General features: G+C 36.7%; 1 protein-coding gene across 2 annotated transcripts in view; it reads left to right on the top strand.

Annotated features, from left to right (window-relative positions):
- ARHGAP18 (Rho GTPase activating protein 18) overlaps nt 1-12,458 on the top strand; it is a 156,402-nt gene that overhangs the window by 34,914 nt on the left and 109,030 nt on the right. Inside the window, exon 1 of one of the 2 annotated variants that reach the window (XM_036217952.1) lies at nt 10,261-10,734. The exons of the other annotated variant lie outside the window; for it this stretch is intronic. Within the exon in view, the coding sequence (XP_036073845.1) occupies nt 10,622-10,734 (113 nt within the window). The 5' untranslated portion in view covers nt 10,261-10,621. Of the gene's footprint in view, nt 1-10,260; nt 10,735-12,458 lie in introns of those variants that run through there. 2 annotated transcript variants of the gene reach the window in all.

The raw sequence follows: 12,458 nt of genomic DNA, 5'->3' as shown, positions 1-12,458 counted from the left end.
AGGTTGTAGTATTCCCATCTGTATCATGGAAGTAAAACATTCATGTTAAGGTTTTGCTATATAAGCATTCGATGAACAAATTTAGTGAATGCCTGTTCCTTTTTTCTATCTCCTCCACCAGCTTTTTTGTACCTTAGAAAAGTCCTGTCTGGTAGGAATATACAGTTTCCATTTTATAGGTTCAGAAGCAGAGATTTAGCAGCATGACTAAGAGAGGGACCTTTTTCATAATTCCGCACGTTCCATTAGGCTTTCTCAGGTAACTATTGACGTAGGTAAGAGCCTAGCTACTTTTTTGTTGATAAATTTCCTAGGCAGCCTGGGTAACAATTTTCCACAATACCTTAATAACAATATCATAGACTACATCCTTTTTGGAAAGGATTTTACCTCTTTCCCTTATCCTGTAAACAAGGATGGACCTCTATTTAAAGAAGAGGAAAAGGAAGAGGGAAAAGGATGTTATATCACCTGGTCTAACATTTTTGGGAGCAGATGTTTTCTTCATCTCATTGTTCACAGAAAATTAGTTCAAGATGATATAAACCAAGTGCTCGAAAATACTGTGATTCATAAATCAATTCATACTAGTTTTTTTGTTCAGCTAGAACAAAACGATGAAGGTGGCTTGAAATTAAAAATTGGTGCTGAAACCTCAGGCTTAGTGTAAAACTAAAAGCAAATTATCAATGTTATCCTATGATAGACCAAAAGACAGTGGATATTAGACCTTCAGGCCTAAAACATCCAATGTGTAATCATTGGTAGCTGTGGAAATTACTTTTATGTTTTCTCACTTTAACCTAAAAATTTTCAATTACTATTTTTTTAGCCTCATTTCTTCTTTTTTTATTAGTAATCACATTTTTAAAATTAGATTGCAAATTGATCAAATAACAAGGAAACAGACCTATTTTAGTAGTAAAATATCATCAGGCTTAAAGAGGACATAGGTGCCTGTAGTTTGCAATGCAGTTAGGTTCCTGAGTGAGCCTAGCTTGCGTCCAGACTCTGCCAAGCTATGTGATTCTGGCCAGTGCACTGATATGTCTTACAGCCTTAGTATCCCTAAATAGATAAGATGGGAGATTGAGAGAGAAAATATTTTAAAGTACCTAGCAAATGCCAGAAACTTGATAGGTGCTCAATAAATTCACCTTTCCCTTCTTTCACTTCCCTTTCTTTTTTAATTTATCCTTGATTAAAAACTTTTATTGTCTGAAACAGTTTTGAAGTTTAATGGATCTAAGTGGACTCCTAGCGTGGAAATTAAATATCCCTGAGAAATGGGTAAATGCTACACTTATCAATGAAAGGGGTGCAGGTAAAAAACAAACAAACAAACAAACAAAAAAAAAAACAACAAAAAAAACCTTTGGGCAACTAGTTCTCTTAGGGAGAACTGGCTAGAGATCCAAAACTTTGAATATGAAAAAAAAAGTTTTTGACACTTTTTCCTCACCTACTGGTTGTCTCACTCAGTCTTTTCCAGGTACTTGTAAGCATATGTTGCCTGAGGCCTTCCCACTGTGGGACCTTATTCAGAGTCTATCCTCAAAAAAGCTTTGTTTTTAAGCATTTGTTAACCATCTCCATTTTCTAGGTTAGAAGTCATGGGGTAGTTTTGAACCCCTTCCTCTTCCATTCCCACTTCCACAGACCTACTGAGTCTGAAAGATTCTATTGCTATAATGTCTGTGCATTGCCACTGCTGTATGTAGCATGGACTGGGAGGGGAGAGGGACAGGTAAGTCTGCCACTGCTGGAGTATTACTGCACCCTCCTAACTGATAAGCTCTACTATAATGACCTCCTAATGTATTGCCCTTCTACATCTTTTTCCTCCCATCTATGCTAGTTATAGCCTTCATGGTGTTCTTTCTTCTAGTAGAGCTAATTGTTGTTACCTCGCTCAATAACCTTTCATTATTCCCCACTGCTTATAAAATATAGACTGAATACTTGCAAGGCACTAGAAGTCCCTAAACACCTGGTACAAATTTACATAATTTTATGTTCGGTCTCTCTATCCTGCCTCTCCTTCCCTATCTTGCATTCTTCGCAGCACTTTGGCTTTGAATATACCTTGACTTTATAGAAGCCGTGAGCCAGAATCTGTGCCATAGCTTCTTTGTTCTCTCTCCTGTGGAAAACCTTGCTCTGCCCACTCTCATTCAAAACTTAGTGGGTCATTATTACTTGATACATGTTTACTAGAATTTTCTCTAATTGTAAAATAATAAATGTTTAGTACAGAAAGCTCTGGCGAAAAAAATCACACATGCACATTACTTTAATTGTGCCCTCTTTCTTAAAACCTTAATAGAACTTGCAATTATTTACCTCCTTTTACTTGTTCCCTTAGCATTTGGATATTCATTCAATCATTCATTTCATTTAGTTTTGCATTTATTATACAATGTTTGATGTTATAAATACAGATCTTTCCTACCTTATGATAATTTCCTGGGGGTTGGGTTATATCTTATTCTTCTATATCTCCCTCAGGTTATCTGTTTGAAGTGAGGCATGGGCTACAATATTACCCCACATATGATGTCAGTGGTGAAATTATGGACCATTGGGTTTTTTTTAGAGGCTGGCCTGCTACTATACTAATCTTCCTCAGAGTTCTCCAGCAGGCCACTGTTGGTGCCTAGGATCTGCTCTTGGGACATTACATGAGTTTCCAATGGGTTCATTTTGTGCCTCTAGTTAACAATGAGGTGGTACAATGTTTGCTCTGGACAGAAACCTTTGTTAAAGTATTTTTTAATGTTCAATGGTGACTCCATCACATTTCTATTTATATTTCTCTAAGATGTGAAAGCTCATAATAGACTGTGTGGAACACTATAAAGACAGTCTCAAAAGAAATCAAATTCTCGAGGTCTCTTTTGGTTTTACTTTGTTTTCTCTAAGTGATGTATTCATGATATTCACAAGGTAAGACGAGTATTACTTTTGAGAGGGCTGGTAGTAAGGAGAATTCTGATATATACCTCATTTTTGTCACCAAAATGTGGCTCTACTGCCTTGATTTGAATTCTTGATAACTTATAGTGATATAAATTTCCCAGAACATTACAGACTGTGATTTAAACTCAAAGACTTGGAAGGTTATATTTACTTTCTGGAAAATTTTTTTTAAAACTTCTATTTAAGGAGAAGCGTCAATGTGATATAATGTGTGCGGAAACTGAAAGAAGAATCTACCAAGTCATATGAAGGCGCTCTCTTCCTACTTTTCTTCTCTCTCATCTCAATTTGTGATCAAAGCTGTTCTTTATGAATATATCTTGTCTACAGTGTTTGTGGATATTTGAGGTATATGTATAATGTATTGTGACATGCTTGGAAAGATGATGACTGGAAAGCATTTTATTATGTTTACATATTAATCCTTACCTGTAGAGATATGACATAGTTGATATTAAACATATAATTTTATTATTGGAAAGGAAAAACATATATCTCACATACTTTTAAAGAAAGATACAAAAATGAAATATAGTTAGTGAGAAGACAGATTAATGGAAAATAATATATTTTCTACTCTACGTGGAAGAATTCAATTTTTTTTTTTTTAATATTTGAACTGTGGAGAACCTTATGTTTTTTTTGGCGGGGGGGGGGAGAGGTGGGGTGGGTTAGAAATTTCGCAGACATTGTTTAGAATTGATTATAAGAGCTAGACATCAGTTCTTACGATAGACACTTTGGTTGAGCCAGGGACTGTGTGTTGAGGCAGTCTCTGTACTTGAGTAGTTTATACTGCAAGAAAGTATTCTGGTGCCAGGATATTGTGTTTTCCTCAAATCTTAGAGTCCTGGCTCTGTAAATATCTGCCTGACCCACTATTGCATGACCTTTTCCTTAGCATCTGTTTCTGTAAAAAAAAAAAAAAGAAGAAAGAAATTCCTTTGGACTAGATATAGACAAACTTTGGACAGCCTCAACCCTGCAATTTTGAGTCTGTTTTAAAATTGCAGAAGGCCAAGATCATCATGATGATAGCCATGTTCTTTGAGTCTCCGTAACAAAACAGCTAGCCAAATTATTAAATAAAAAGGTGGCAAATAACTCTTCTACATATTTTCAGAGCACGTTTCAGGGGCACAAACAATCTGGGTCTAGGATCTAATGTAAGGAGATCTTTCTCAATTAGATTGAGATATGGAACATTTGAGTGAAAATTCTTTATAGTAATGTCTAGAGCGATGCTGCATTTTTTTCTGGAAGCATATTGAAAATCTATTGAAATTTATGGAGTCTGGTTCAAAAAAAAATCATCATAAGCAATTATGTTCAAAATCTTGGACATACTTTATTTCATTGGAAGTTTATTCTTTCACAGATAACATAAATTTCCAATATAACAAGTGAATTTCAACCAATGAAACAAATATATTATACCCAAAGAAGTATTCTATACCAAAATTTTGCAAAGACAGAATAATTTCCATGACCCTAGATTGCCATTAATTCTAAAACAAATCAACTTAATAGGTTTTGGGGAAATAAAATTCTTGCCACCATATAAAATAGTCTGATTGATTTCAAGGTATATACTGATTTCAAAATGTTAAAATCTGTTCTTAAAGCTAAGGGCATATGATATAATTTTTTTAAACCAGGAAAAATGACTCATTTATTGAGAAAAAATATTAGTGATTATTTCCAAAAAAAAAAAAAAGTAAATCCCAGTGGTCAAACAAGAAACAAAGTAAATTCACAAAAATAAGTTTTAATAAAATGGCTGTTTTCTCACAGAGTAATGCACATAATTTCTTTTATACATAATTTATTTTGATTTCATTTGGTTAACAGCAATTCCTGAAACTCTGATTCCTAGAGATATGTGGTAGCAGCAAAGAAAATTAGAATTTATACAATTTGCTTTACTGGAAATCGACACAGTCTAGAATCCTTTAAGACCTTGAGTTGGAGTCATTGTTGGAAAGTCCGGAGTTGTTACTCTTTTGTTACTCTCCCATTTGTCTGAATAGAAGCACTTGTAGAGAGCAATGATTCATGATGACATGTGAATCTAACTTCTTCCCCAGAGAAGCAAAACCAGAAGTTTTGCTAAACATATTGGGTACTATGTGTATAAATAGAGGACAGGAATTTTTTTCCCAGTGAAATGATGCTTCACCATTTTTGAAGGCATTTCTAGTCTCAGAAATCTCCCAAAGGGCTCAGAAAATAGAAACTCTTCTTTGAGGGGATTTGTCTATGCAGTTTTATCAAGTATTTTGGTCAATAGAAAATATACTCCAGGAGCCATTCTAAAACGTTAGAAGAATTACTTTCATTTTGGAGTGAATAACCACCTTTTTTTTTTTTTTTTTTTTTTTTTTTTTTTTCGGTGGAACTGTAGCTTCCATTTCCTTGTTTTATTCCAAACCACAAATCAGCTCAGCCCTTTCCAACTCAGCATTTCCTTTCAGCTTCACCAAGTCTTCTCCAACCACGGTGGCTTCTTTTACTTGACAAGGAGATCAGAATCCTTTTGTAATCTACTTCAGGACAAGGCTTTTTGTATTGGAGCTCATTAAGTATTGATACAATTTCAGATGTTTCAAATTAAGTTTTTATTTATAGGAAAAATACTACCATTGCAGAAAGTACCTACCTCCAGAATACACTCACTCTTCCTAACTTTGTGCTTCCAGATACAAGGATTTTTGCAACGTGAATCCCATTGTATTCAGCAACAAAGAGAAAGCCAAAGAAAAGGTTAGGGTCATTGTACTTTCTTGCCTTCACTAATTTGCAACATATGCTAGTTTTGACATAAGAGAGATTTGCCATGAAACTAAATGAAGTTAAGCCTTCAGTATCTCACTCTTGCAAGGCTCCTTCCAAGGCCTTGTATCTAAGAAACTCAGTAAGCTTCAGAGACCATTAACCTAGATCTGTCTTTGCCTCATATATTTTTTAAAGGATGTTTATAATCATAATGGCCAGAATACTTTTATTTCTATCAATGGTAACAATTTTAGATATGATGGCATAATGATGATGACCTGTTCAGTTGCATGCCACACTCCCCTAGTAATTTGACATAAAAAAGAAGTTTCAAAGTGTTAGGAAAGAAAATAACATTTGTGCCCGTGTCTATGTTAATCTCCATAGGTATTACATTTGCATCAATATTCCATTTGGTTAAACACTTTAGATTTGCTGTAGATTATTTTATCATATTAAATATTTATATGGATTTTTTTAAATAAACAAAATAGAATCAGTTCCCGTACAGCTGTAACCTGTAATATTTAAGACCTCAGGCTCAATGGTTGTATTAATCTAGGTTTACATGTTCTGGTTCTGCCATCTACTAGGTGGGTGACTTCACATTCCTCATCTCCAAAGTGGACATAATTCTAATATCTGTCTCAGGGTTGTTTTGACAATTAAATGAGACTGTGTGTACCATATCTAGGAAAGAGTAAATATTCAAATATTAGCTATTATTAATTATTGGTAGTAAACTCTTTAATTGTAAGAAAGATCTGACTAAATGTTTGTCAAGAAGCCCGAATTAGCCTCTGTCAATAGCAGTTACAAATAATCACAGGGGTAGCTAGTATCTTCTCCATGGAGGAACAGTTAAAAAAATAACTTTGAGAGTACAGAAATTTTTAGAGCTCTCTGGAAGAGGGAAAAGGGCTTTTTCCTTGTTGCTGGAGGCAGAATTAGTAACAATGTTGCAATTGCCAAGGAAATAGGATTAGGTGCTATACACAGAATAATTTTCAGTCACAGTTTCCCAGTACAGAACTGGCTTTCTTGCAAGCTTACAAGAATTATTCATGCAAAGGCTTGATAAAATGTCAGGTAGGAGATACTAGAACACTCCTTTTTCATTGGTTGATGCTACTGTATTAATCTAGGCTATCACCTGTGTAAAACTTTAACTTCAGAGTTGATGATTAATTTATTCAAGTTCTTGTTATAATATATTATTGTAAATCGAGTTTAACTTTGCCAGTTGAAAGGTCAGCTTTCACGTGGCCTTGTGTCCTTACACAGGCTTTCAGTCGTCTTATAGGTTTGTTTGAGTGTACACATCCTCCTTTGTTGCTGTAATACTTTATGATCTATTAGTCTACCTAAAATTCCTCATAAACAAGTTTTCGATTTTATCATTCCATAAGCATACTAGTTATATTTTTTCATTATTTAAAATAATCATTCCATGTAAAAAGACCAAAAAAAAAAAAAAAACGAGAAAAACTTTGATAAATAGGATAATTCCATTGCAATTAAGGTACTCTGAAAGTATAAATCCATATTACTATATAGGTTCCCAAATTAAAATATGAAAACCAGTTAATAACTTCTTTGAAACTAAAATCTTTTTTCATTTTTTTTTTTTTATTACAGTTGCTAAATTGTCTGAAGCTGCAGTCCTATCTCCACCCTGTTTTTAGCAACCTATTCGGGTGCATAAATTACAGCTTCCCTTTTCCTCCCTAAGTCAGCTAGTACACCTCATTTAAAGGGAATGAATGAAATGAATGTTTAAACTTCTGGATGTTATTTAATTACTTTGTAAGATGTTTCTTAACAGGAAAGTGTTTGGCATGCAATCAGTAGCCTAGAACATTAACATCGCCAAGGATGTTATTAGATTCTTTTGTTTGTTTAAAGTGCTTGTAGAAGAGAGTAAAAGAATACATATGTGTATTTTTAGACTAATATATATATGTATATATAAAATGTCTCTACGAGGAAGGGTGATGAGGTATAAGGGATGAACTCTAGCTAAATCTTGGTAGGGTTTGGAGTGTGAAATAAGAAGAACTTTTTATGGGAACATATTTGTAGTAAAGATTGCTTCCATGATGGTCATAAGGAAATTCTGAAACCATCTTTAATCTCCTTGAGCCTCTATGTGAGGCTACGTACACTAGGGCACATCCTACCAGTTGTCTGCCTGTGGCAGACAATATCCTCAGACCATTAACAACAAGACTTAGAGGAAGAGAGGAGGAATCCAGAGGATTTTCATGTACCTGAAAATTAAATTAGTAGAATTCAAATTTTATGTATTAAACTATGTAAATCAACTTATAGTACATCTTATTTTCTGCCTCAAGAATTAAGCAGCATGATTATCGTATATCCAAATATTAATTTGAACCTGCGAAATAGTTACATTTTAATCTGCATATTGTAATTTATTATTAAACAAATGGAGAGGGTATAAATGGTCAAAGGCATAACTTAATAATTTTGGTTAAAAGTAGACCAACTCTCCCTTTGAATTATCTCACTAGCGTCGGCAGCATTGATGGCTGTCAATGGGCATGTGTGACACTGACAGACCGAGGATACAGCAAAGGAGGAAGGAAAAATAGAAGAAAAATAAAAAATGAAGACGAAAAAAGAGAGAAGGTCCAGAAAGCAAGGGAAAAGAGGAGTGGGATTGGAATGCAAATAAAAAGAGAAGGAAAGAGTTACCAGGAGGTAGAGTATATGGCCTACCACCAATAACTGAACGAAGTAGGGCTTCCTGTATTTTTGCATTTCAGAGCCACTACATAGAAAAAGAAGTGTGACTGTGGGGAGCATTAATCATTTTTCACATAAGTATATTAAAAAGACAGAACTCATTACTCCAATCTACTTGCATTTTGCCTCTCTTCCTGTATTTTTCATTTTGCCTGAATTGGTGAACATTTCCTCATAGGTTCACACTGGTTTGTACATGGAACCCATTTGTGTAATATTACCAATTTTAATTTAAAAATTATTATACTTTTTAAGGACACATTAAATTCATTTGATTCATCCAGCCAACATTTATTGAAGGCCCTTTATGTAGAAGGATTAAGTTAGATGTGGAAAGGAAGAGAAAAGAATGACAGTGGGACCAAGGGGAAGGGCATCTGACAGACGTAACGGAAAGACTTGGGTAAGCAACGTAGCAAGAATGGTCAGTGGCCTACTCAAAAGTTTGGAAGTGGTTCTGTCAGCAACTGGGAGCCAGTGAAAGTTTTTTAAGCAAGGAGAGACATCATTAGAGCTGTGAGTGTGTGTAAATGCTAAATAATTTAGAGGAGAAGGAAAGGAAATGAGCTAAAAAGGCTGTTGGAATATTGACGCTAAGACATAATTATAGAATGTGGAGGGGCTCGGGCAATGGGGATAGAGAGGAGACAGCGGGTGGAGCCCCACGGAGGTGGAAACGCAGAGATTGAACAACTAGTTTGGAGGGAGAGGGAAAGAGCTACAGTACACTTTTTAATAAAAGTTTGCTATGCTATGAGAGAGAGGATAAAAAAAATAAATTTAAAATACCTTAAGTGTGTAAGTATGAATTAAGTACTTATTTCTCATGATTATTTTTAAATAATGAAAAAATATAACTAGCATGCTTATGGAATGATGAAATTGAAAACTTGTTTATGAGGAATTTTAGGTAGACTAAGAGATCATAAACTGTAACAGCAACAAAAATAAAACCCTCTTCAATTCAGACTGGTAGGTATATAGAAGACACTAGAATTTTTTAGGGGAGAAAGAACAGAAACATCTCTTGTATTTTTTCATAACTTTTGAGCTGGTTTCTTAATTTACAAGACAAAGAGCAGCACGCTGGTTAACAAGAATGGAATTTAGTCTAGAATTCCGTTCAAATCTAGCTTCTGGCATGGAACAATTGTTATCTTAGACAAGTGACCTAGCCTGTCCCTCAGCTTCACTTTTCTTATACTTTGCAAAATGCAGATGATAATGATACCTATGCTGCAGGGTGTGCGTGCTCCCCTGTGTGTTAGAGATAGAGATACAGTAGAGTTGAACTCAATTGAATGAGAGAATACATGTAAAACACCTGTCACAGAGAGCGCCTGGAAAATAGTAGGTGATTAACAAATATTAAGCACTTAAAAAAAAATTCTTAGCAATAACATTTAACAGTGTTAGTAGATATGCTCCCCCTTTTTTTTGATAATAAAGGGTGTTTGATAAAAGAGGTAAATTTGGCATTGGCTTTTATGTGAAAGAAAACCGCATTCCAGGGTACACAATCATTTTTGTGAGGAACACGAGATATAGCCTTTCTTATGACCTGTAATTGCTGTTTTGCGGCAGGTTTATTGGTTTCTGCTATGGTTAATTTTAACGCTGAACGTGAAGGGGTTAAGAAATATCCTTACTCATGTTACATGAAGTAGCAGAAATTATCAGATGGAAACAAGAATTGGGACGGTAAAAAAAAAAAAAAAAGGTTCCGCAGTAACTCATTGTTTTTTTAGCGAAGACAGCTTGTACTTAAATTCATGAGAGCAGTCTACAAACCGGCAGTTTAATCGGATCTGAATTTCTCCAGGGTAGTGGCAACAAGTCACCTCCCAGCCTGTCCCCTAACTAAAGCCACACTCAAACTGGAATGGCCCCGGGCAGAGACAATACTCTGAGTCATAGCTCCTCTCATTGGAGAGCCTGGCAGCCCTTCAGTGGGGGAGGTCCCGCCCCTCCCGTGTCAATCGCTGGCCTCCGGAGGAGGAGCTGGCCGATGCTAATGAGCGGAGTTTCCTTTGCGAGCCAGGAACTTCATTCCCTTTCTCCGTGTTAGAATCGCAGAAATTATGCCCCTTCTCTCATCATGAGCTGGCTCTCCAGTTCCCAGGGAGTTGTGCTAACTGCTTACCACCACAGCGGCAAGGACCAGGCCGTGGGGGAGAGCCATGGCCAGGGAGGGGAGGAAGCCACCTCGAGGTAAGTCCTGGCATTGAAAAGCCAGAGAGCAAAACAAAAACCTTTTACCTGCTCCAGGAAAAAAAAAAAAAAAAAAAAAAAGTGACAGGGAAGTAGGTGCGGGGAGAAAGGAATGACTCCACGTGTGGCACCTAACCTCCTGCAGCAGCCAAAGTGTTTGGCGGACGTATTATGTGCTTTGCATCTCATCTAGTCCAAATTTGAAATAACCCATAAAATTACTGGTGAGGACGGATCGGAAGGAACTGGGGCTATGGCTGTCAGACTTGTTGCTTAGCAGGTGCACTTGCAAATACTGAAAGATCAAATGACTGTATTTGAACCACTTCCTATGAGATGGAATTCTTGAATGGGCTCAGGGCTCAGGGCTCAGCCGCTGGAACTGCTAGTTGGGGAAGTGTGCCAACAAGCAGGAGGGCTGATTACTCACTGTACAAGCTGCTGTTGTCAGAGTGTTTTTTTTTCCCCTCTCCTTGCGGAAAGCAAACTTCTTAGGCAAGAAGCCCAAGACACTGGCCTGTGGCAGTATGTTTCATATTCTTTTGTGTATGTGGATTTTCGGGGTGTATGTGGAGTCTTTCAAAAAGGAGGTTTTTGTCAGGATGTGGTACTCTGCCGCTAGAGTGAAATGTGGTTGGTTGTTAAATCACTTCACAGGTGGAGAAGGGCACATGTTCTACCCATCCCTTGAGGTATGCAGTGCCTTTCTCTCTGTGTACTTTGTTCTGTTTTCCGAGGACTTTTTTTTTCTTTTCTTCCCTTGATTACCTTCTCACTAGCTGGACATTTTTAACTTCAGTCTTAGATATAAATTGTAAATAATGCCCTAGAAGCTTGCAAAAAGCAAATGCTAATGTAGTTGTGTAAGACACTAAATTAGTTATCAGTGAGCACATTTCCTCCCTGAAGTTTAATGTAACAATAATACTTCCTTTGTTCTTATATCACTTATGCTTATGCCTTAAGCTGAAATAATGCCTTCTTTCATTTGTTTTAAAATCCCCAAATGTGGAGGAGGGGAATAAAAATCAAAGGAATGGCTGTAATACTCTGCCTTAGACTCCCTGGCCTACCAGAACTTCTCACACAGCAACTGCAGTTTATAGTCCATTGAAGTAATTCATTTCCAAAGATAAAAGAGAATTGCTCCTTGTGCCTTAGATGTGTTACCATCTTATTTTCTGTTGTCTTAAGCATTTTTTGTGAGAGACCATAAAGTGTTTTGTCTATTTTTCGGTAGAACACTGAGGTAGTAGTAACCTTCAGCAGGAGCAGGCAGCCTGCAACGTCAACCCCACACCTCTCACGCCTAGGACTCCACATGACCATCAAATCTGCCAGAATTGTATACACTTAGCACATTCTCCTGTGACTTTATTCTGGGTGGGCTGAGGAGCTGAGCTGAATCTTGGGTCTTGATTGTGAGAGTAGAGAGACCCTTAGGAAAATGGAATCCAAACTTCTCATTTTCCCCTTGAGGACTCAAACCTTAGGAATTAGGTTGTTGCAAGGTCTGTGGCTCTAGGCCATTGCCTGGGGCTGCTTATCCAGTTCTGGGGACTTTATCCTGTGTTTGCAGTTCTGAAGCCTGCTGTGGGTGGCCTATACCAGAGTGGGTTGGGAGAACAAAAGAGGAATGGACCATTCTCCACCTATGCTAAAGCTGGATCCAGAGGTACTGTGGTGGCGGGTGGGCAGCTGCTCACACAAAGAGTGCTCTTCGT

This window comes from Rousettus aegyptiacus, unplaced genomic scaffold, assembly GCF_014176215.1.
Source record: "Rousettus aegyptiacus isolate mRouAeg1 unplaced genomic scaffold, mRouAeg1.p scaffold_m13_p_1, whole genome shotgun sequence".
In the NCBI taxonomy this organism is placed as follows: Eukaryota; Metazoa; Chordata; class Mammalia; order Chiroptera; family Pteropodidae; genus Rousettus; species Rousettus aegyptiacus.
Note: the sequence above shows the minus strand (reverse complement) of the source record. Positions and strands in the feature narration are given on the sequence as shown.